This window comes from Epinephelus fuscoguttatus, linkage group LG3 (genome assembly GCF_011397635.1).
Source record: "Epinephelus fuscoguttatus linkage group LG3, E.fuscoguttatus.final_Chr_v1".
In the NCBI taxonomy this organism is placed as follows: Eukaryota; Metazoa; Chordata; class Actinopteri; order Perciformes; family Serranidae; genus Epinephelus; species Epinephelus fuscoguttatus.
The window spans coordinates 27058621-27084873 of record NC_064754.1 but is presented as its reverse complement, the minus strand read 5'-3'; the positions used below and the strand labels follow the sequence as shown (position 1 = coordinate 27084873).

The 26253-nt window shown below is 40.0% G+C and overlaps 3 protein-coding genes across 5 annotated transcripts in view; all 3 read left to right on the top strand.

Annotated features, from left to right (window-relative positions):
* On the top strand, positions 1-7053 carry arpc1b (actin related protein 2/3 complex, subunit 1B). The gene is made up of 10 exons (XM_049572999.1): positions 1-181; positions 720-847; positions 1646-1750; positions 3146-3368; positions 3457-3564; positions 4265-4501; positions 4599-4674; positions 5495-5694; positions 6210-6300; positions 6616-7053. The coding sequence occupies exons 2-10, from the start codon at positions 784-786 to the stop codon at positions 6652-6654; spliced, it is 1143 nt and encodes a 380-aa protein (XP_049428956.1). The 5' UTR covers positions 1-181; positions 720-783; the 3' UTR covers positions 6655-7053.
* Positions 7054-8035: 982 nt separating this feature from the next.
* On the top strand, positions 8036-22632 carry LOC125886340 (monocyte to macrophage differentiation factor 2-like). The gene is made up of 7 exons (XM_049572461.1): positions 8036-8691; positions 12714-12795; positions 13052-13212; positions 13484-13558; positions 13645-13746; positions 15005-15074; positions 16096-22632. The coding sequence occupies exons 1-7, from the start codon at positions 8678-8680 to the stop codon at positions 16297-16299; spliced, it is 708 nt and encodes a 235-aa protein (XP_049428418.1). The 5' UTR covers positions 8036-8677; the 3' UTR covers positions 16300-22632.
* A 1899-nt stretch (positions 22633-24531) lies between these two features.
* radil (Ras association and DIL domains) overlaps positions 24532-26253 on the top strand; it is a 36740-nt gene continuing 35018 nt past the window's right edge. For all 3 annotated transcript variants that reach the window (XM_049568857.1, XM_049568847.1, XM_049568839.1), the window contains exon 1: positions 24532-25066. The gene's annotated coding sequence lies outside the window, so the exon portion shown is untranslated. The remainder of the gene's footprint in view (positions 25067-26253) is intronic.

Genomic DNA, 26253 nt, shown 5'->3' with positions numbered 1-26253 from the left:
GGCTCGGCTTCTCTCTTCCTGAGCTCACTCTGTCGTTGGCGTTCGCGTTGACTGGCCAGAGTCCGCGAGCTGAAACACCCTCATCTTTATTTGATCCGCCACCTTCCTCTGCCTCTTTCTTCTCTCTCTCTCTCTCCATCTCTGCAGCTATTCACCCATCCATCTCTGTCCGGCCCTCAGGGTAAGTAGCCTAGAAAATATTTAACAGTTGACTGAGTGTGTTTAGACATGTCAGTAACACGTACTCACACACCCACACGCGCACACACACACTTTGTGAGGGTAGTGTATTTTAAGGAAAAAGCTAAAAGTGTGCAACAGGCACTGCAACCCACACACACTCACCCAGAGCACAGAGACATGGATGTTATTATGTAAAAAAATAGTGCTTTTAATATTTGAGACCGTGTTGGAGATGTGTGTCTTTATTTCCTGGGTGTGTAAAGAGTAAAGTTAGTTTGGGGGAAGTGCGTTACCCTTGACCTGCATCATTCCTCTCATGCCTCTGAAAGTCTGGATTTCATTAACCTGAGTGAGATAAGTTATCTGTGCACAGAGGGTTAAAATCAGCTGATACTTTTACTTCTCTGTTACCTCAAATAGTCTCAAACAACTGTGAGAAAATTGTAATTTAATTAATTATAATTTGTATCTTTGTCTTTTCTTTCTCTCTTCGCTTCTTCCTTCTAACAAAAATCTTTTAACTTCTGTTTTTCTAGACTTGACTGTTATCTCCCAGCGGCTGATACCCCTTCCTGGTCCGTTTCTAACATCTGATTGGTCATGTCGTACCACAGTTTCCTGCTGGAACCAATTAGCTGCCATGCCTGGAACAAAGATCGTACCCGTAAGTCTGCTCGCCTTCCCTGATTGGTCACTCGGGGCTTGCACTTCAATGACTTTGAGTTGTCTCCGCTCTGAACTGCACACCGTTTTTTTAATCACAGACATCATGGAACATCTTGCTTCAACTAGAGTCTGAGCCAAAGAACAAATAGTGTAATAGTCGGTGGTTTGTGATTGGCTCCCAGGTGGGAGAAGGTATTTCCTGTTTCCTGTAACAGTAAGGGTGGTGTCTGGGGGCCTTTCTGAGAGGCTCTTGTGCTCCGTTAGCTGAAGGAAATTAATGCCATATTTGGCTGTTTTGATCAGAGCTTTGGTTTCTGGGCAAAGCGGATGTTAACAGTGCTGTGGTCGAGTCATAGAGTCATACAGTTGTAGTTTCACACAACTTGTAAGCAGTTCGGAGGCTGAACATTCACCAAAAAAGAAAAAAAAAGCACACTAAAGCACCCACACTGCTGCTCTCGGACAAACTCTTCTGACTCATCTGCTGACTAAAACGTGCAGGGTTTGCTACATTATGGGAAGGAAGGTTGCAGTTCTCGCACATTGTCTATTTAGAGATACCATGTGTCTGTGAGCTGCCTGCAGGCTGAGACATACTGTATTTCTCTAGTTTTCTCTGTCCTCGTGCAGCCAGTCAGCTGTTCTGTGTTCCACTCCACTGATCAGCCCCTTAAACTTCTCCCTTCAGTCTGTACTTTGTCTTCACACTAATGAATTTCACATTCATATGTTTCACTGACCTGCAGCGCTTTCTCTGTTGATGCACAGTGTACATAAATATGTCTCTGTTCGTCAGAGATCGCCCTGTGCCCCAACAACCACGAGGTCCACATCTACAAGAAGGATGGGGCCAAGTGGACCAGGATCCATGAGCTGAAGGAGCACAATGGACAGGTGACAGGTAAGACACAGTCACATACTCGCAGACACGGTTATTTACTTTAATAGTTTTTGTATTCGTTCACCACCAACTTTAGAGACGTTAAGGTGAACATATAAAATTTTGTAAAATCCTTTACTAGCTGAACATGTCAAGTAGCACATAGTCTGGAAACCCAATCCACTATTTGATTTTCAGTGACTGGTGATGCATTTCCTAAACATGTTTTTTAAAGTCCAACCACCGTCCTCTCCTGTGGGACCTAATAAACCAGAGAATTTAAAGGAACAGTTTGACATTTTAGACACTTACTTGCTTTGCTTGTCGAGAGTTAGATGATAAGATCCATACCACTTTCTGTCTGTATGTCCGGTATAAGGCTGGAGCCTGGGGCTGGTTAGCTTAGCTTAGCGCAAAGACTGGAAACAGAGGGAAACTGTTAGCCTGGCTCTGTCCAAAGGTGACAAAATCCACCTGCTACCATTCATAAAACTCACCAATTAGCAGGTTATATCTTGTTTGTTTACTACGTACAAGTGCGACGTTTGTTACGAGCTTAACTACAGACGGAATCGCTGTAATGTCGTGCTAACACTTCCTGGTAGAAAAATGGCAGTTTTGAATTATTTTAGCCACATAAAAAGACCCACATAAAAAGATCAATATCAATTTAAGTGTACTTGAAATATTTTCACTGCTTTACACACACACTAATCGAGGCAGCTGACTGTTTTGTCAATGGAGTCTGGAGGCTGTGAGGTAATGGCTTCAGTTCCCGATCGCAAAGGGCTGTCTGACAGCATGGTAAAGCAGTGAAAATATTCAAAATATAGTGTATACTTAAACTGATATTAATTATTTAAGTGGGCCTCTTTGTAAGTGGCTACAAACTAACCAACTAAGGCATATTTGCTCAGTGCCATTTCATTTTATGTACGTGACATTGGGGGCGTTCTACCTGGAAGATCTTTTAAACAAACACTGTGATTCGGTCCATTTCTAACTGGGCGCAGTGACTTCTTGGAGTCTCTGCTGGTTGCCAGGCAACCACACAGTGATGACAAGACTCCTGACTAGCTGTTTGCCCTGTTCCCAGTCTTTATACTAATATAAGATAGTCATAGCAGCATACAGACATCAAAGAAGACCTTGAACACCCCATTACTTTGATGTTACATCTCACCTCTTAAAAAGACTAAAAGCACTTGCAGTGTTTCTCTAACTCAATACTTGGTATATTTGTGAAGGCTGCAGTTGCATGATGACATCTAGTTCTTGAATAAATGTTGTATAATGTAAAGAGAGTAAGAAAGGAAATATATGTGTTTCTCAAAATGTCTAACTGTTCCTTTAAGTACATATTTCATGATGCATGCACAGAGATAAAGTAGCAATAATAGTTTCTTCCTCCTGCAGGTATTGACTGGGCTCCAGACAGTAACCGTATAGTTACTTGTGGAGCGGACCGTAACGCCTATGTGTGGACCCTAAAGGAGGGCACATGGAAGCCCACCCTGGTCATCCTCAGGATCAACCGAGCTGCTCGCTGTGTGAAGTGGTCGCCACGAGAGAACAAGTTTGCTGTAGGCAGCGGCTCACGCCTCATCTCCATCTGTTACTTTGAGCAGGAAAACGACTGGTGAGGTTTTCTCAGAGTAGCTTCCTGCCACTGATTTACATGGGAGGCTGCATTTGATTATTATGAACCATGCACTTTTAACCTATAGGTGGGTGTGTAAGCACATCAAGAAGCCGATCCGCTCCACCATCCTCAGTCTGGACTGGCATCCCAACAATGTCTTGCTGGCTGCTGGATGCTGTGACTTCAAATGCAGGTATGAGGGAATCAAAAGTAGCACACAGACATTTGAATAATATTTTTGATTTACAACACGACTTCTCTCTGCTTATTCCTCCTTTTTATTCTTCCTGAGGTTTCTCACAAGTTTTCCTTGTTTGAATCAAGGCTCTAAAGATGTATTGTGTCCTGTGCTTCACAGTTTGCAAAACCCCTCTCAGAATAAGGTTGATTTTTGGCTGAATCAACAAACTGAATGTTCCAGTGTGTAGGTTTTAGGTGGTATATTGGCAGAAAAGGAATATAATATTCATAAGTATGTTTTCACTAGATTCTAATCACCTGAAACTAAGAACTGTTGTGTTTTCATTACTGTAGAGTGAGCCATTTGTATGTCTTTATATCATTTATAGCACACAGGACAAGTTTCAGTTGGTTGCATTCTGCAGGCTCACCACCAGATGTCACTAAATCCTACAAACTAGACCTTTAAGACTGACTTAGACCTTAACTCCTCACCTTATCAAAAATCTGAAGTCCAACAGTATCCGTAATTATCCCACAAAAATACCCCCACTTCATATGCATTCAGCTGATTTTAAAAGATGGCACCGAATTTATAATAAATCAGATTCGTCTGGACCTCACAGTGATGATCAGCCACTGCTTCTGTCCTCTTTTCCTTCTTTTCTCTTGTGTCTTGTTCACATCCTGACCCCTCTCTCCTTCGCCCACAGGGTGTTCTCAGCCTACATTAAGGAGGTGGAGGAGAAGCCTGGCCCCACCCCCTGGGGCAGCAAGATGCCGTTCGGAGAGATGTTGTTTGAGTCTGGCGGGTCTGGAGCAGCAGGTCAAACCTCAACTGGAGGCGGCGGTTGGGTGCACAGCGTGTGTTTTTCACACTCCGGTAACCGCTTGGCCTGGACCTCCCATGACTCCACTGTGTCTGTCGCAGAGGGAGGCAAGACCAGCACGTAAGAGAGGGCAGGGCAGCGTACCTGTGTGTTTATGTGTGTTTATGTGTGTTTGGGGGCGTGGGCATGGACTCTGACCTTTGTTATGACTCCACAGGGTGAACAGTCTGAGCTCTGAGACACTTCCTCTGCTGTGTGTCACCTTCATCACTGAGAATAGCTTAGTGGCAGCTGTGAGTATCCAATACATATCCATCATTCTGTTTGTTTTATTTTAAACACTTTTACATATTTTGTGTGTGTCTACCTGACTGATTGGAAGAGTCTGCACTTGATAGAACCAACACATTTCAGCACTAAGCCGCCATTTAAATCCCGACTCACTCATTCATATTTTAATATTTGCATCCTGGTATCGACAATGTGAGAATTTGTTTGGTTTATTGTTCATATCTAATGTTTAATAATATTTAATCTAATTGAGGCAATGGGTATATGTTCTCTGAGGTAAAAAAAAACAAAACACCAGTAATGTGGATAAGAAAGCTACAAAAGTCTAAATCAGAAAACCGTAATTTAAAGTGAGGCATTGTCACTTTTGCTGAACAGTGCAGTCTATGTGGCAATTACAGGATAATGGCAAATTGAATTGCCCTTCATTTTCCATGATTGTCTTGAGTCAGTTCCTTTTGAAGTCATTAATGGGGCGTCCTGGTGGCCTCAGGGTTTAAAGGCCTTGAACACACCCACATGTGTTTTTAGTCATTTTAACTGATTACACCTCTGTCTAACTGGGCGCTACGTGAACAAGAGTACATCAGATTGGACCATCCATTGGTAGGATTAAAAGCCATTGCAATAGATGGGGACACAAATGTATGCCATCAAAATAATTGTCAAAATTTTACATAAACTGGCTTTGAGCCTTCTGACTGTATCTTTGTAATACAACTAAAATCACAAGTGAGATCTAAAGTCTCATTTGACCACATGGATATTATATCCATACAAACTGTCTTCCACCTACATCCTGATGTGTTTCTGTTCCTCCAGGGCCATGACTGTTACCCAGTGCTGTTTGTGTACGATGGTGCCAAAGCCAGCTTGACCTTTGGGGGCAAACTGGACGTTCCTAAGCAGGCAGCCCAGAAGGGCATCAGTGCCAGGGAACGTTTCCAGAACCTGGACCGTCGGGCCTCAGAGACCCAGAGCACCGACAAGGACCTGAACACCCTGCACAAGAACAGCATCAGGTGAGGAGAGAAAATGTAGACCATTTCTGTTGCTATGGCAGCAGCTTTGGTCTTTACTTCCTGTCAGGTACCAAGGAGATTTTTGTGTATATCTATATATCTTTTATATGTTCTTTGTCAGCTTCTGCATTAATAATCTAACAGGAGATACACAGAGACCAATTTACAATGTTTATGTTGTAAAGTTTGAAATAGTAGTGCATGCTGGACTGTAGATCAGTTTTCAAAACAGTTGGTTAATATTTCTAAGTCAAATTTTTCTCATTAATGCAGGGTCAAAAACAATGCTTAATTTGGGAACTCATTCACAGACCAAAGGAAAAAACTTTCCACCTGGCAATAATTTACAATTTGAACTCAATAGTATGGCTGCTGATTTTCACATACGCACACAACATAAGTTAATTTTTTAAAGGCATCATCACAATCTTTTTTTTTTTTTTTTTTTGGAAACAAGCAATTTCTTGCGGCAACATCATATGGTTTTATTTGACTTGTGTCAAATTATATTTCAGCCAAATCTCAGTACTGGAAGGAGGACGAAACCAGTGCACCAAGTTCTGCACCACCGGCATGGATGGAGGGATGGGCATCTGGGATGTCAAGGTAACACACACACACACACACACACACAAGGGAATGTGGGGTTTAGGGGTCCTCTGCCAGACAATTTTGAGCATTAAACACATAATCTGCTGTATTCTGGTGATTTTTTTAATGCAGCAATATGTGTCTTTACTGTATCAATTTATGGTTTAAATGTGAAACGCCAAATGTGTATGTTCTAAATATTGAGGTGGACACCTGCACAGATCACACAAGAACACACTGATCTGCTGAATGTTTTACTTGTGTAATATAATGCTGACATGTTTCCCCATGTCTAATATGAATTTTGTTTTTTGATGTCTCTTTTTTTAGAGTCTGGAGTCTGCAATGAAGAACTTAAAGATAGTCTGAACCAAAGTTTACGCCTCTCCGCCCATTTAGCTTTATTAGCCTCTGGAGATATGAAGGAAAACTGCTGCCTTATTACACAAAGCCTCTCAGCCTTATTTTATCAGGTATTTTTTTATATGAAATTTTAAAACGATCAGACTTGGGCCAAACAGTGTTTGTAATCCCTCTGAGGCTCTTTGCTGAGTGTGTTAAACTCAACACTGAGCACAGAGCAACTGACCACAGGTCTGCAAGCGGTACTTAATGAGTTAGATTACTATAATCAGAGAGAGCTCCGTCTGAGCTGAATGCTTAAAGCTGGGTTTTATATTAATCATGATGAAAGGCTACAGTATGTGGTAAAGCTTATGCTGGTCATAATATGCAATAAATAATGATTGCTGTTACACTGCTCAACAATGCTTGGTTTATTTCAGGTGTGTCACACATATTTTTGTTTTTGGAAATGTGGAGGTTGTAACAACATGAGGAAGTTGATCCCAGCAGTTCATTCTTGATCTTAGAAACAGCCATTAAGAAATAACCTCAGCTCAAGGTCGACTTACTTTGTTGTAGAGATGCTCAGAGTCATGTTAAGTTTGAACATCTATAGTTTTAACAAATGCAGTTTACGAGGACCATTTTTAATTTAATTTACCATGTGATATTGTCAAAAGCTCAGAAGATGAGGAAGAGTTTACATTCTGTTTTGACACAAAAATGACTCATGGATGGTTTTAAAAAAAAATTTATTATTTCCTATATCCTATCTAATTTGGCCAAAAAAACAACAACAGCAAAAAAATGTACACACACACACATAAATTAATTAATAAAATAAAATGAAATTAGATTTTTTTTTTGTTTTTTTTTAAAAAATATATCAGGTGGGTGCATACTGGTGTGATCTGGACCTCAGTATTTTATTTCAATTTAAACAATACATATATATATATAGAAGTATATGTATATATATTATAATATATTGACTAATTAAAAATTAATACTATTTTATATTTTTTCATTTTTCATGATATATATATATATATATATATATATATATATATATATATATATTGCACAAAATCTACCCATATATATATATATATACATTTTCTAATTGACTTATTTTACTTTGTTTAGAATACTGTACATGTAAGGTAAACCATGTTTTTTGCCAGTTAATCTCTCGCAAACGTGAGTTCCAGTAATCTCCAAGCCTCAATCAACCCAGATGACATCACTATGACATCATCAGGGTTGCTTTTCTAATCAGATTTGACAATGCTACTGCACAGCCACAGGGGACATTAACATTTTCACTAAGCATGATCTGTAAACTGACCTGAGTGCAAACATCAAACTGTGTTTCTCTTTATCTGAGTACAATAATAAAGCACACATACCCATCATCATGTCATGAGATCATCATCACACAGCCTCAAACTCCGTGCCTGCATCAACACCTAGAGGAAGCACCAGAAACTGCAGGAAGCAAATGCACAAATTTCCTCAGCCATGAATCAGTCCCTCAGAAAATGATGTGGCAGCCTTCAGTGATGAAAAACAACCCTCCTCACCGAGTCGTGATGAGGTGAACCGGCGGCTGGAGCTCCACCAGGGACACACACAGACTCACAGACACACACACACACACACACACACACACACACACACACACACACACACACACACACAGAAGGGGAGAGACCACCGACATCAACACCACCACCAGCAGCACCGTGCAGGAAAACGGCCGTCTCCTCAGAGACCATCCCCGACGCCCACACTTCCGGACTGGAGCCTCTGGAGGCAGCTGGGTCGGGATGCGTCCGTCTCCCGGTGCTGCTTGAGATGAGGATAAGACGACGACGTCTTCCCCGGTGAAACGACGGTGTTCGTCACGTTTCATTAGACGTGCCCGTTACAATCTGAGCAGCACCGATCAAACCGCGGAGATTCATTCGCTCAGCACTCAGAGGGGATTCAGGCTTTAGCCATATACTGTCTATCTGCTGTCAACTGTTGCTTATTCCCACTGTAAATGAATCTTATAAGGTAGGTGACACCATTTTATCCCGCTGCTCATGTTATTCATCATTAGAAATAGCTAGTGTTCATCATGATACTGCCTGATAGTGGTTTTAATGATGATGATGATGAGGAGGATGATTTGGGAACAGGCTGTTAAAAAGTGATACACATTTCATTATCTCTTAAACTGATGCTGTAATAATCTCGTAGCTCAGGGTTTGTTTGCATCACAAACGTCATTATTACCACACACAAATACACACACACTGACACCTGCCACTTCCCTCCTCCTACTCCTCCTCCTCTCCATCATCATCATCATCATCTTGCTGTCTCTTCTGTCTTTCTCCCTTCCTTGATACAAACAGGCCACACTGACACATATCTTCTCTTATATTTGGATCTACACATGGAATAAAAGCAGGGTCCAGGCTGTCTTGAGGGTTTTTGGATGTGTTTCACAGGAGGAGGTCAAATGGAGCAGACCAGGGCTGCAACTGGCAATTATTCCATTACCAGTTAATGGGCTGATTGCTGCCTCGATTAGTCGAGTGTTTGGTGTGTGAAAGGACAGGAAACAGTACATAATGCCCATCACGAGTTCCCCAGAGCTCAGGGTGATATCTTTAAATCTGTTCTTCTTAACAATAGCCCAAAGATATCCGGTTTACACTGATGGAAAACAGAGAAAAGCAACAAATCCTAATGTCTGAGAAGGATTTGTGGTATTATCTATTTGTTTTTGTTTGAAAAACAAGTGAAACGATTAATCGATTATCAATTCTTGAGCAGGCCACACCGATAACACCTTTTAAAACTGAATGTTTTCTGCTCGCCATAAGCAAAACCTCCTCAGCTCATATTTAAAATCAGATATATTAATGTGCGTAAAGTCTGGGTTCAACATGTTATAATGCTACAGACTGAGACGGTGGGAACATTATCATTGTTGAATATAACACAGCTACAATTAAAATTAAATTATATAAATTAAAATTAATCAATTAGTCAATCAAAATCAGTCAGCTTTTTTTGATAGTTGATTAATCGTTTCAGTCATTTTACATGCAAACATGTCAAATATTTCCTGGTTCCAGCTTCTTAAATGTCAGAATTAGCTGCTTTTCTTTTTCATTTATGACAGTAAATAAAGAGTCCTCAGGTTTTGGACTGTAGGTTGGATGAAGGAAACAATTTGAAGACATCACTCTGGGAAATTGTGATGAACATTTTTCACATTTTGGAAAAACTAAGTGATTAACTGTGAAAATAATTATAATAATAATGACAATGTGAGTTGTCCTGCACAATTATGCAGCTGTCATACTTTAATTTCTTTAAGAACACAAGATAAATTGTGATTTAGTTTATCTTGCTAAAAAATATTTAAATCCTTGCTTTGTTTCTGCTGTTCTTTTTCCTGCATTCACACCTTTACACTAGGGCTAAAACAATTCATTGATTAGTCAACTGACAGGAAGTTAATTGGCTACATTTTTGACAACTGAATTGTTGTTATAGTTTTTTAATCAAGAAAAAATGGCTTCTCGACTTCAAACTTTTCAGCTTTTCTGTGTTACAGACCATTTTAAATGTCTTATTTTGTCTGCACCACACACAAACATGACATTTGAAAACCTAGAGGGCCAGTTTTCTTTTTTTTATTTAGAAATTTTGCATACTGAATAATTCACAGATTGATCAACAATGAAAGTAATTGCCTTTACATACCTCCTGTCAACAGCCTCATCATTTCACACTCCTATGTGCAGTGAAGACCTCTGGAATACATAGTAACAACTAATGGATATTTTAACTGTAGATCAATTCATTGCTTAGTCTTTTAAACATCTGATAATGATTTTTGCCTGTTAAAATCACAAGTTGATGTCTTTAAATTACTTGTTTTGTCCGACCAGCTGTCTAAAACCCAAATACATTGAATTGATAGTGATATAACAAAGAGAAAAGCAGCATGTCTTCATGTTTAAAGAGCTGGAACCAGAGAATATTTGGCATTTTTCTTGATAAATGACTTAAATAATTATCATTAAAACTGATCTGATCAATTTTATGTCCATCGACTTATCAGTTATTTATCTTATTATTTCAGCTCCACTGAAATGGGGTTTTCCACTATCTCCCTATTATGTACTTGATATATTTAGATACACTGTGCTGGAGCTGCTTGACAATAAAACAGGCTGTAAGATTAATTCATGTTCACCATTAACTGGACTTAGGATGTGGTCTTCACGGTTCAATGAGACAATGCGAGCGTTCCTTCTGTCCGTCCTGCTGTCGTATGAGAAGAGTTATCATGATGTTTCCGCAGCTCTGCTTCCCTCTGTCCAGTTAGTGAGTCTCTCTGCCTGGCCTCTGGCCTGGTAATTATCAGCCAGCTTGATAAAGTCATTAATGACCCGGCCAAGCCTGCTGGGCCTGGCACTGACACACACACACACACACACACACACACACACACACCAAAAAGAGATTCAGCAGACAGAGTGAGGCCAGTGCTGAATACAGGGCGAGGAAGGCTTTTTTTTGGGACAGGACAGTGTTTTTTTTGGGCTGGGTCAGTTAGTATTAATAACTCTGAATGAGTGTCACTCTAAAAACAGCTGCTTGAGGAACAGGACGACAGTGTAGAGAAATTATGTATGTCTGTTGAGATATTTTTCCATCATTGTCTTTATTAGAGATGGATTTTTTTTTTTTGCCTTTTGCCACTCTTTCAGTTTTATCTACTGATCCATCTGCAGATGGATCTGGAGTATCATATATATATGATTTAAAAATGTTTGAAGCAGCTCATGTGGAGGAGAAGAACATCATGTTCTGCTGTTTCACACTGCTGCACAACCCCACAGAGATTCAGGGAGGACAGATTTAAGGGTAATATCACCCCACTTGGAATGAAACATCTTAAATTTCTGCAGGCAGAAACCTGAGGAGATGGCACACAGATACACAGCTACACAAATACACACACATCAATGACGCTGTTAGGTGTGTAGATGAAAATACATTTGATTTTTTTTTTTATACTTGAGTGGTGTTCCCTTTGATGGCTCACTGTTTCTCATTCTGGGTTCCACCAATCTTAGAACAATGTGTGTGTGGGTGACTGTGTGTGCAAAGGAGACAGAGACATCGCTAAATCTAGGTCTCTTATGAAATCTGGCTCTGCAAGATGCAGCATAAAAATAGAGTGGGGTTGTGGTGTGTGTGTGTGTGTGTGTGTGTGTATGTGTGTGTTTTGTGTGTGTGTGTCTGCATAGACGTCTTTGTCCATTTGCCTTCCTGCATGTTAATTTAATCATCGAGAAGCAGAGAGGAGACATGGTCGGGGAGCAGCAGAGGGAAATGGAAGAGATGAGCAAAGAAGGATGAAAGAAACGAGGAGTTTTCTGGTGTGTGGAGAAAAAAAAAGACAATCCCTGCTCTGTGGTTTCCATGACAACAGTGACATCACTGATGGAGTGCTACCTTAGGAGCTGTTGTGTGTTTGTTTGGCTTTCTGTTCAAGAGAATAGATTTGACTTTACGTATATATCTGTGTGTTTACGTGTGCGTGTTTGTGTGAACATGCAGGCACATCTGTACATGTGAATTGTTAATGAAAGAGCTCATCAGGACAAACCTCTGTCGGTTCAGTCGATCTGTGGTTACCCACTGTTGCCAGGCAACAGCAGTCATGGCAACAAGTTGAAGTATGATCTAGCGTTGCTAAGCAAGAGGACAGGATGGGGTGAAATTTTATGCGCACCACTGAGATACAAATGGATACAAATATTAAAGATGTTTCATAGTTTTAGGAATTCAAGAGGAAAACACATAAGAGTCCATATGAGGCCCTTGTGATTCACGCACACTCTGCTTTTAAGGACAGAAATAAATCATATTGTTGTATGTCTGTTTTACTTTGTATTTTTTAAATTATTTTAATCTCTGCTTGTGTGTACAGCTTCATTATTATATGTTGTCAAAACTAATATCTAAAAGATAAACTCAAACTTGTTCATTTGTCATGATTACAGGTTTATGAACAACCGTGTTCCTCCTAACAAGAGATACCAGCCCACAGAATATGAGCATGCTGCCAACTGTGCCACGCATGCGGTGAATGCACACACACACATACACACACATACACACACACACCACAGAAGGTGATCGTTAACTCTCACACAGATGAAATGACACACTCAGAAGAAACAGGAAAAAAACGCAGCAGCATTATATAACAGATTAATGACAAACACCAGACTATTTTTACACTACACCTACACCATGCAATTTATTTCAGTTTTTACTGCAAGTTTGTCCGTTTGTCTGTCTGTATCTCATGTTTCATGTATGTTATGAATTCATTTAGTTATGGATAATCCCCAGCCTGCTCGGCAGCTCCGTGTTGCACTTCCAGTCGGAGGACCAATGGGAGCGGCTGTCGGCCTGGGTGTACGGAGCGGGGCTCAGCTCGCTCTTCATCATCTCCACCCTGTTCCACACTGTGGCCTGGAAGAAGAGCCACCTACGGTACACGCACACACACACACACACACACACACACACACACATGCACATTTCAACAGAATACTTGGACTGGAGTGTAATGCTGCAGATGATGAATATGGTTAAAAGATATAGTAGGACACCAAATACAGCCGTTTGCAAAGTCTCTTCTTTCACTGCAGAGATACACCAGCACAAAGATGTCTCCCCACACTGCAGATCTAAAACACACTGATGCTACATGTATAAACAGTGTCACTCAGTTGTCATGAGGCTGTTTGGTCTCTCTCTTCAGGTCTGTGGAGCACTGTTTCCACATGTGTGACAGGATGGTGATCTATTTCTTCATTGCTGCCTCCTACGCCCCTTGGTAAACACACAACCCAGCTAAATGTATGTATGAATGTGTATATGTACAGTATTTGTAGTAATGTGTGCCTGTTCATGCGTTACCAGGCTGAACCTGCGGGAGCTGGGTCCCTGGGGGTGTCACATGCGCTGGCTGGTGTGGGTCATGGCCTCTTTTGGAACCACCTACGTCTTCTTCTTCCATGAAAGGTCAGTCCATGCATTCATATTTTACTTTTATTAATGTTGGATTGTCTCTCTGTTTATTAATCTAATCAATGTTCCTGCCGTGTGACAAAATAATCTCAACTCAAAGGTCCCCTTACCAGTGTTTTGTGAGTTCACTACTGTAGCGCATCATCTTCATCAGCGACTGGAGCTGGCTCATTTTTACCCCAAAATGTAAAATATTGAAAACTCTCTGTGTGGCAATTGTTTAGATGTGTTTAATGTAACTTTCATGCTCATTAATTATTGTCAAAACTGAAATGACAGTGACCTTAATATGTCCGTAGAAACAACTTTACCTCTTTCTCCATGATACACCTCTGGGCAAATAGATTTCCTTGCTCAGAGAAATTGGGGCATGGCAATGTGCCGATTGTGAATAATGGCCATGTGCGTTTCAGTTTAGACAGATTCTAATTCACAAACATACAGACAACAGTAAGAAAAAATTGGCCGGTGTGCATGTGTCATGAATCTGATGGTAATTTTGTAAGCACGCTTTTTCTGTGTGCAAACTAAGAACATATCTACACTCATATCAGTGAATTAAGCCCACTGTTAACAACCCTGTTTTCACAGTGAAGGCCTGTCAGTACCTTCACAATAAAATGCATTTATTTTGAAGCACATAAAGGAAGTGGTGAGGTACCCGTGGAAGCTTTACAAGTTAGTTTAGCATGACAGGAAAACAAAATGATATTTAACATGGCTCGGCAGCAATTAGCTGACAACAAATCTGCTTTCTAAGGTCAGTATCCGAAACAACCTAAGTGCAAAAAAGTCAGTCCACAAGCACTGGTAGTCTTAACCTTAATCATCATTTAAAACAGTGTGGTGAGAACCCTCCTACTCAGAGTATAACATGTGAAGAGGAGGATAGAAAAAGGGAGATGAAGCAGCACACATGACATAACACAAGGACTGACAATGCTAACTACTCCCTCTCCACTGAGCAACAAATGGACAGCATCAGATGTCTGAACACCAGACCAAAACTGGTCACAGCAAAGACTGTTAGGTAACTGACCAAGGGTCAGTGGCTGCCCAGAGTAAAATCAAGGCAATCTCCTCAACAGAGACAGGGCTTATGACCCTACCCCATATATGACCTCTTGTAATCACTTGACAGGGGTTCTTTGCTAAGGTCATGTGAGACACAGTTGAAAGTGGATGGTTGAGTCGACCTTATGTTGTCCCATGTTTAACACTAATCTTTCATCCATGTTCCTCTCTGTGTCAGGTACAAGATCACAGAGCTCATCTGCTATACGGTGATGGGAGTTTTTCCTGCCTTGGTCATCCTCTCAATGGTGAGCACACTCATGTATGCCACATTTCAGCTTTGTGCTACTCAACTGGACTCACTCTTTTTTGGTTTTCCATCAGCAGAAGTTGTGGATAGTACATGGTACTCTTTCCGGTACCGTCTCGGTCAAGGTTCAGTGTGAGCGTAGCTGATACTAGAAGGTGGAGTTAAAACACTGCAGAGTGCAGACCATTGAGTGATCAGAGAGAATTATCAATAGCGCTCAAACCCAAACTACTGGGGCATTTGCCCTATGTAGGCTTATTCTCTAGGAGCAGTTCAGGTTTGATTTTGACCCACGGCCCTTTGCTGCATGTCATCCACTCCGTCTTTCCCCCCTTTCCTTTCTGTTTTCAGCTATTTTTTTTAAGATTCTTTTTGGGCGTATTCCCTTTTTTTCACTCATAGTACAGCTTCAGATACACAGGAAAGGAGGGAGAAAGGGGGGGGGGATGACACGCAGCAAAGGGCCACAGGCTGGAATCAAACCCAGGCCGCTGCAGAGGTCTCAGCCCATGTGGAGTGCACACTCCACCAGGTGAGCCAGAGGTCGTCTTGTCTTCAGCTATTCTATTGAACAAAGGAGAAAAAAAAAACCCCGGAATATCTTGGAAAGAAAAAATTGTCAAGCTACCATCAATAACAACTGCATTTTTTTAATTCACTCAAGCCAGATTAAAAAAAACATGGCAGCCTGCAAAACTATGACATTCCAGACGTTCATCTGTTTGATTGGCAATGAAAGGATTTAGGTTGCACTGAAGTTGATGTCAAGGTGGTTTTGAACAGCATCACTGTGGCCATCCACTAAGAATCCCATCTACACTGAGGAGGCACTATCTGCAGTGGAAAATTAATTGCAGAAAATAACCTGGTACCAAAAGTTAGTTGAGTCAAGACGAGTTGAGTTGAACGATGCGGTAGAGATAAGGCACTCGCCTTAGGTTTAGTCTTTGGGGTTTTGTCTTGTCCTCATTACGATGTCTTTAAAACTTAAACATAATGAAATGTTTGCTTCTTTGCAGCCGGAGCAGTCGGGGTTGTATGAGCTGCTCGTGGGCGGAGCCTGCTACTGTCTGGGGATGGTCTTTTTTAAAAGTGATGGCATCGTCCCATTCGCTCACGCCATTTGGCATCTATTTGTTGCTATGGGAGCAGCCATACACTACTATGCCATCTGGAAGTACCTCTATGCCCAGCCGCCTAGTCAGGTCCAGACCTCCAGATGACAACAGCGCTGACCTCACAGGAAGTAGCTCCTGCATTTGAGCAACTTCATGAAGATAATGTAAGCTGTGTCCTAATTCAGTGGCTACATCCTTTCAAAAGCAAGTGGGCTGAACCTCCTCCACAAATAAGACAGTGTAGATCACTGTAACAAAAACTAATGGTGCATTCAGGTGATCCTCGTTAGCTTGTAAATTAAAAAAATTCACGTTTTACCCCAGAAAGTTGCACTCAAGACTATGCTATGATGCTGATTTAAAATCTTTAGAAGGTACAATGTTTACCATGTTCACTATTTTAGTTTAGTGTGTTAGCATACTTATATTTCTAATTAGCACCAAATACAGCTGAGCCTGATGGGATTGTCATTATTTTTGCAGGAAATCAGCTCTGTCTGTACCACATTTTGTGATAATCCAACCAACAGTTGTTGAGATATTCAGTCTGGAACAGAGTGGTGGATCGTCTCACTGACTGACATTGCTATTTCTAAAGGAAGGCTGCTTGCATGGATAAAGAACCAGTAGTCAAACCGGCTACACAATAACTGAGTTTACAATACCAGGTAGGAACATCACGAGAACTTAGACTTTGATACCAAATCGATGCCAAAGTTCTGAAAACATGCGGTATTTGTTTTTCTCTGGTACTGTAGTTATGGGGGATGTAATTCTTTCAGAGGTGATGGGGCAGCATATACACCTACAAGTGTTCTAGTTTGCCTTTTAATACCAAATAAAGAAGAAGAATGACTACCAGTGTTAAAGAAGAACAACCTGTGGAAGATGGCCAATGAATTTTGTTAATTCTTTGCAATGGGATCGCCAAGTATTTACACTACGCTACAAACACCAAGAGTGTGACAAGGCACTTACTGACAATTCTGCACATTTAGTGTTTTTCTTCTGGTCGCCAAGAGTTGAAAGATGTTTAACTTTGGGTAAAATGCTGCACTTGTCACTTTTTACTCAGCCATCCAATTACAACACTGTAGGCTTTATATTAATATATGGTTTCCAGCCAATAACATCTCACGAACCCACATAGACTAGTGTTTCTAGTTCAAGGTGGATCATCAGGGATTAACAGTAGAATTTATATTGAATTTAATTTAAATGTTTTTAGTAAAGGAGTGTATGTATGTGGAGTCTATTGTTTTGTTCTTGTTTGTTACTGTTGTATCAAACTGGGTATCGAGAGGCATGGAATTTCATTGGCATTGGTATCAACAACTAAATTCCTGGTTTTGTGATGTGCCTTGTACCAGTTTTGATGCTTGAGCTCAACACATGATGAACAACTACAACCAGTGTACTTGAGTAATGGTAAATGTATCCATATTACTTCAGTTTATCTTCTAAGAGGTGATAAGGACACCTGAATGCACCATGGAGCAATTGTCCGGCATGCAGTAGATTGTAGGATACTGTGGTGAATACTGGAAATAATTCACCAGTTGTTTTTATCGAATGTGTCTAAAAAGAAGGCTGCGTTTGGAGGAAACATTGAGGCAGCCTCTCAGCGTGTTGTGAAAACTTCAAAGGAGGCAGCCCATGAACTGGGACACAGCTTTTGTTTTTAGCAGTCCACTTTAGTTCAGTCTTACGTTATTTGGTTTTATTCCAATGATCAGGGGTCAAATTACTATTCTTGGAGATTTCTCTCTACGTGGTGCACATCCAGATTCAGTGTTCAGAAGCTGAATTGAAGGCATTGTCTTATTGTCAAGGGGAGGACAATGTTTACAATTAGCTGACTTGACTATCATAATAAGTTTTAGGACATTATTTGAAGTATTATTATCATTATAAACAGATGGTTTTGGTTTGATCATATTTAGGAGGTTGTGACATCAGTAATTTACTATTCCAATTCAGAGCTCTAGATAGTATTATTACTGTTATTGTTACTAGCTGTGCTATCTACACTGTAGTACACTATATGGTTTAACAGCGGTTGCTTCAGTCAGTGATTTACTTGTGATTTCTAAATCAAGCATGACTGTAAGATGATTTTCTTTTTGTTGAACATACAGATATTTATGGTTTTAGCCTCAGAGACTTTACTTGTGTGCTTCCACCTTTACCAGGCTCTACACAGTAGTTTATCAAAGCATAATTACTGAATTCTAATAGTTTACTGTTGTTGATTAGGTTTAGTAAGTGAAGACGTCATCAGTACGATTTATACAGTATATATTTATTAATGACGTACAGTATATGTTGACCTCATCTATATTTTCTTCTATCGTACTTAAAGTATCAGCAGATTATCATCTTCATCTTAATGAGCGGGACCATTTGATAGAGTTTGTCAAAGCTACATGGTTGAAACTCAGAGGGGGAAAACCACTGTCTGATTCAGCACTGCCAGAAGACTGACTTACTGCCGTACCTGATAGCACACTACTACCATATACGTCTCACACTTGAAAGGAAACTGAAGCTATAGTATTGTTGAACAATCTGGCCCAATATTAAAGGAGCAGTGTGTAGTATTCATGGGATTTAGTGGCATTTAGCGTTGAGGATTGCAGGTTTTAACCAGCTGAAACTTCGTCTGGTTAGAATTAATTCAGTGTTCATTGGTCAGGGTTTTTTTAAAAGGAGCCGAATTATCTGCAGAGGTCTCTTTCTCTATGAAACAAATGGACCAGGTGATTAAAACCGGTAAAAACACTGAGTAAAAGCAATTTCATGTTACAAATCAGTGTATCTCCGGTGTTATTTGGTGCATTACAATGACCGCTAGCCCAGCACATGCTAATGTGTGCTCACCTTTTTTACCCGATAGTTTAAGACTCAAATGTTCAGGAGGTTTTTATCAGGAGCCGAATTATCTGCAGGGGTCTCTACCTCTGCAAAACAAATGGACCCAGTGATTTAAACTGGGAAAAGCATTGAATAAGGCAGTTTCACGTTAAAAAACATAAGTGTTTCGTCAGGAAGGGGCTGCTTACTACAGTGGCTGAAGTGAAAATGCAAATGGCCCTAACTACAGCCAGTGTTTGGTTTGTCCATTCGTGGCTACAGTAGAAACATGGCGGTGCTCTATGTAGATATAAACGGCTCATTTCAAAGGTACACTAAAGAAAACATAATTAAAATTGTATTTCTGCCAATGTATCCCCCTAAATCCTACACACTGGACCTTTAAGGCATCTCAGGTGTGTGTGTGTGTGTGTGTGTGTGTGTGTGTGTGAGTGAGTGAGTGCGTCTGCATGTGTGCATGTATACGTGTGTGTGTGTGCGCGCGCGCGTGTGCGTGTGCGTGTGCGTGTGTATACATGTATCCTATACTGTCCGACTCCCATGAATCCAAAGCCTGTAACCGGCTGAGTCTATGTTTACACGTGAACGCATGTACCTTGAACACATAAAAATTATATTTGAAATATGTACGTACTCTTCGTGTTAAGCTGTGGCACATGGTATACCGGACGAGCTTGTGTTGTATGATAAATGTGGCTAGAGGACCAAAAGGTTGTACGGTGTAATACTCATAGGTGTAAAAGAATTTTTTAAAACCTCAGCTCCTGTTCGACATCTTTTCGCTGCTGCCTGTCTCTCAGGATTTGGTTCATTTGGGCTTAAAAGCCTGTGAAGCCACATTCAAGGACCACTAAAGCTGCTCTGGTTGTTCGGGCGCTGTCTGCGGCAAAGAAAATGATCAAATAGCTGTGAAGCTGCTTTCTTTAAAGCTGGCACCTCTCCATACAGCTTCTCTTGCTTACTCACATCCCCATGTAGGGCAGCAGTCCCAAAAGTTTTCTGCAAGCTTTACAAATGGGTAATATTTATAAAGTCACCAAACAGGAGAGAGCTTTAAGGCAGATAGAAACTGATATATATGACCACTACAGATATTACATCAGCAGATGTGTTTTCAGATTACAATAAAGACTAGAAAGCATGCATTCATCAAAACTGCACAGCCCTCTAAATGTGCAGTAGAAATTTGCATTTAGAGTTGCATTAAAATACACTGTGATAAAACACATATGCATTTTCATTCAAGTAAGTGCAGCAGTTATAGAGAAAATGAGGAAGGCAACAATGACTTTATCTCACAATATAAAAAGGTAATTTTTTAAATTTACTGCATCCACACCAAAAACAACTATCTTGTTCCTTTCATGCTCAAACTTTACGCTTTTATTCTGCAAACTAGCAGACAAACAAAATGATGAAACAAATAATATTTACAAAAGGTATTATAGAACAAATCTGCACATTTTTAATGAAGGGGCAGCTGTGCAGGACCGCCTCCTTGTACTGCATAAAGCCTCGTTTTCACCAAGCAGTTCGGTTCAGTTCAGTTCAGTTTGTTAAATTTTCGAACGGTTATTTTTGTGTTGTCATCATCAAAAGTTGTGGATTGTACCAACAAAACCATTCCATAATGTACTGTTTTTCATCAGCCCTTTGTTGAGGTACCTACTACACTAATTCGATACTAAAAAGTGGAGCTAGAAACTCTCCAGTCTGATGATTGGTCAATAAAGAATCAACACCTTGCTCGAACTACAATAACCACTGTTCCTTTGGTGGCAAGTTTACAAAAGTTAACATGAGTCAACCATTACCCCTCGTTTCCACTTACGTAAAAGTACGTAGACGAGTCAACTGGAAATCCATTCATTCCTATGGGAATCTCTGTGATATCCGATGTGCCTGCAAAACTCCTCCCCTCTTCCTTCTGTAATATTTCAATCCCCACTTTGCCTCAAGTACGTTTGGAAAATTGAACTTATGCGGTGGATTTCGAACAGACTGTATGACAGTGTGCTAGCTTAGCTAACAGGCTGCTAACTAGCTAACAGGCTGTTTTCTTCAATTCAGTTGCCTGTGTTAATTGTCAAGTGAGTCTGTATGATTAAAAAGAACTTGTTTATTGAACACATTGTGAATCTGAAAGAAATGCACTTCCTTGCGTTGGACACTGGAGGCATCATCTGTTTATTTACGGATTTACGGACACCAGTCATATTCGTAATTGGAAACAAGGTGTAACTATAAAATGAAGGAGTGTTTTGCGGCCTTTTCATTTTTACTAATTAACATTAGACTCAGAATAATTAATTTAATTCACTGTGCCATCAAGGGCTACTGCTGGCAGCTACTGGCAACTTTTGATGTAGGACATTTTCTTGCCCCGTTCCCTAGACGATCAGCAATGTTTCATTGCATTGTTGGTGAAGGGGAAATACAGCGAGACGCTAGAAACAATCTAGTAACAACCCTGTCTACATTAAGAGCACTGTCTGCTGTGGAAACGCTTAACAGATCTTGGGTTTAGGTACATGTCTTTACCAAAACTGTCTGGCGAAAAATGTGGCTTAACTGCCCCTGGTCAGGTCTTGGGGGTCTAAAATACACTTTTATCTCAAAACTTCAGAATGTTCATGCTTCAATATAACTACAACTTTTTTTAAATTACAACTTACCAAACTGCACATGAATGCATCATTATACTGTAGCGTATAGGTTGTAGGCTTCATTTCAACATTGGGTGGGGGGACATATATGAAAACGGGGGTTTTTTGTGCACCAAATTATGTTGTAAATGTCTTTAATTTGATCAAAATAAAAGTCCTCTGCTACATTCATACTGTATGTTTATTTGAGACAGATGCACATGCTCTGCCTCCCGAAATCTACTATTTATGCTGCAGGATCCCAAAAGAAAATAACCTGGAACTAACACAAACCTTGATTATCACTGCTGACCATTTTGTTTTTTGGTCATTAGGTAGCGGTAATTTAATGTCAGAATAAATGTATTGTCACAGCTTGGAATAAAATTCTTAAGATATATTCTCTAATTTAAGAGTACCTTTCCACATTTGTACTCTAAATGTTTACTTGAGCCTCTGAGAAACACCAAATGATTGAGAGTTTACTGTTCTGGAGTACTCGGGGGTATTATAGCTTATTGTAGGCAGTATTTTGACTCCACAGGCAGGTTTGGCGACGATAAGATGAAGTACTTGAGGGTTTGACGTGTGTCTTGTCTTGTCTTGGTTTTAATATCTGTCTCATTCAGACATACAGTGCCCACCTGACTTTGTATAGAGTTTTTTAAACTCTCCATGAAGCCTTCATGGACCCTCTGTACATTGTTTATAGATGCTCTGTGATTGTGGAGCTGCTGACTCTGTTCTCAGTGCTGCTGGTGTTTTCTTTCTGGTCGTACAAGACTGATTATATTATCTCATATTCTTTCTCTCTAGTTTTCATATTGTTTTTTTGTGTGTCTGTGGTGCTTTTGTGCTGTGATAAGCCTATATGATGCCAACAATGCTTTTATCTTTTCTATTTCTCTTGTAATAAAAAAGCTTTTTCATGCAGTATTTTCCTGGACTCAACATTTATAATGTTTCACCTCTTTACTTTTTGTCTACAGGAGCTGCTGAAGGCTGCAGCAGTTTACTGCTAACTAGTTCTTGTCATACAAAGATACGGAAAATTAAGTATAGCTAATTGGATGCTGTTCAAACATTCACACACTGTCTGTTTTGAATTAACCAAACCTTCATGTCAAGTATACAGAAGTAAATCAGCTGACAGGGCTGTATTCTGTTAGATTTAAGATCACACACCTCATATTTGTCAGTGGTTGTTAAAAAAAATTAAATCTATTTAATCTATTTAATCTATTATTTAAGGTAGTCATTCATCGGTTTCACATTTAATAAATATAACAGTAAAATGTTTTACATATGGTGTGTTTTATATATGGAGGTACTGAAAAGACTATAAATAATGGACAAAAAAGTAGGTCCTAATTATGAAAGATGAAGAGTAGTTAGTCACAATGTACCTATAAATCTGTGTGTAAATATGAAATTAAAGTTTTTACTTGGAATACACCATCAATTCAAAAATATTTTGTTACATCATAAATAGAGCACATTTTACATTAGTTGTGATGGATCCATCACAGATCTTTACTTTGACTTCCTCTATAGAATGCAATAGATTTATAAAGAAACATTTATCTATTTAGATGATCATAGTTTGCAAATTCATTCTGTAGCAATCCTTTGTTTTTTTCCTCCTTTGCAAAAACAAAACATTACCTCTGTTTAGGATCATTAGTTATAAAGCAAATAAAAATAATAATAAAAATAATAGGCAAACAAAAATACAATAAATACAAGTAAATTAACACAATTTTTTCTACACACCCAATAATGGGATTAGGATTATCAATCAATCAATAAATAAAAACTATAATAATAAAGTAAAATGAATGAATGAATGAATTAATTGAAATGTGTATAACATTAAATGCATATATGAGACATTATGAAATAAGTAATCATATGAATATTAAGACTTTTTATTTTCTAAGTAAAATGTTTATTTTTACATTTTATAATAATGACCTCAGTTTCATTGTTATATTACTCATATTGAGTGTGCTTATTCACATGGATGTTTTTTATTTTATTTCTTTATTTTTTAGGTTTTCAACATTATACCACAACAAGTTTAAATAAGTTTTAATGCAGAGGTTGTGATTATGCTTTCTCACTTATGTCCAACATACAAGATAAATCTTTGCTACTAAGATATCTTAGGAATGAGCCCCATGTACACTGAAACTTTTCTTGTTTATCTTTGATTGTGTATGTATTTTTTCCCAAAGGAAAACACGGATATTTCCTATATTTTTATTTTTTATTTTTTTTACATTGGTCATCAGAGTTCATGCAAAGCCAAGAGTGAAGCATGACTCACCCTCTGTGGGGACATGAACTGGAAACACACCTGTTTATTGAGATAAATTACATGACCCGGATGCAGACTGGTCAGATGCATCAAGTTCAAGATTATATTTTGTTGAGACAGTTGGAAGCTGAAAAATATTTTAAGTCTTTACTCTTAAAGAAGTAGATTGACAGAGAATTAATTTGTAATAATGACAAACATTTGTAGGCTCCAGATATTCAATCACCAATGATTATAAAAAAAAAATGGAAAAAAAAAATTGGACTGTTGGTCTGACAAAACAAACGATCTGAAGAAGTCACCTTGACCTCTGAGAACCCTTCATGAATACTTCCAACTACTGTCTGTATAAATAAAATAATCAATTGATTAATAAGAACAATAATAGATAGAAAATCAGTAAAGAAAATAGTTGTTAGCCTGTTGAGGAACAAAACATGTGCATTCAAAAAATAAATTTACATTCTCCAAAGAATTTTAAAATGAACAAATCCTGTTATGTGGTATATTAAACACTAGACGTGAATATTAAATAATTACATATTTTAAAAACATTCTGATTTAAAGATTTAGTGGTTAATAATAAACCATTTGGATCCCATGTTGAGCCTGTGCCTCCGTGTTGTGCTCGTACCGCCGGTCTCCGCCAGGCGGCGGTGTCTCCGTCCACTCGGGTGTTGCCAGAGCAGGTGCGCCGAGGTGAGGCAGCGCGGAGAGTTCGGGTGTTTCCGTCGCGGCTCGGCAGTGAACCGCTGTGGATGTGGGAATGCGGTTGCCTGAGGCAGCAGCGGGCATTGCTGGACACTCGGCTGAGATGTGCGTACAGAAAGAGGAGCCCTCAGCGGTTGGCTGTCGTCCAAGTTAACGGGCTGTTTTGGGGATGAGGGTGGCAGCTGCGGACGGCTGGGTGTCGCTCGCTGGGGTCTTTTCCTCCCTTATTTTTCCGGGGATTTTCTGTCTTGTGGGGGAGAGGGAATGAGAGAGGAGCCAAGGAGGATTCCCCAGCACTATGGAGCCACGCATTGCAGGCAGCGTGAGTACCAACGCAACAGACACCCAGGAGAGCCCTCGGGGGACTGGGCTTGTCACTGCTGGAATCACACAACTTTTCCAGGATCTATTTTATTGACGGGCAGCCGCGCCACAGCTTTCACCACCCTCGCAGTTTAAACATTTCATTGTCATTGTTGTTGAGTGCTGTTCACGTGTCGAACACGCTAATTGATTATTCATTGTGTGTAATGAGCGCGACTACAATCACTAGACACACCTGCTGACGGTGAGAGGCCGGGGCTGGTAGCTTTTAGTGCCGCGCCTGACGACTCATCAGCGGATTAATTTGTGAGGATTTTCTCCTGCCTTTTGTTGCTACGGCGGTTGCTACTGACGACCACTGAGCCCAAAGTCGTAAACAGACGGACGGACAACAAATAAAGGGCAGACCCATTATAGTAGTCACAAGTTCTGCACAATATCATGCAGCCTGTTTATTTGTGTCAAGTTTTCCTCAGCGCAGTCTTTATTTCTGACCTTCTGGCAGTCTAGACAAGGACAGGCTGCAAGTGAAAAGGTGGTGAAGTTGTAGTCTGTGTGATTTGATTACCAAATGTAACACTACCTCCTGGGTCACTAAACGCACCCTACCAATGCAAAATTTAGGCCTCCGTCTCTCTCAGTTTCTTGTGTGGACGCCGGAGGGGTTTGTTGGTCCCAGGATTGAGTTAACTGCGGCCAAGTAGCCAGATTACAGTGGATTAGCAGGCATTTAAAATAGTCACGTTATCCCACCAGTGCCTGCAGAGTCAGCTACAACAACACCTTTTAGGCTGCCTGCCAAATATTTGCTGAAAGGAAATGATATACAGTATGAGTGGATAACTGCACAAAGTTGCAATCAAAACAGACTGCATGAGGTGCTGCTCTCATCTGCTGATAGACCTGCTACACTGGTGAGAGGTCCTCTTCTTCATCGGTCATCAGAGTTCATGCAAAGCCAGGAGTGAAGCGTGACTCACCCTCTGTGGGGACATGAACTGGAAACACACCTGTTTATTGAGATACATTGCATGACCTGGATGCAGACAGGCACAGTGTGTCAGTTGAATCAAGTTCAAGATTAGATTTTCACAAGACATAAGGGAAACAATGCAACACAATCGGAAGCTGAAAAATATTTAATTTGAATATTTAAACAAACGGACTGACAGAGAATTAATTGGC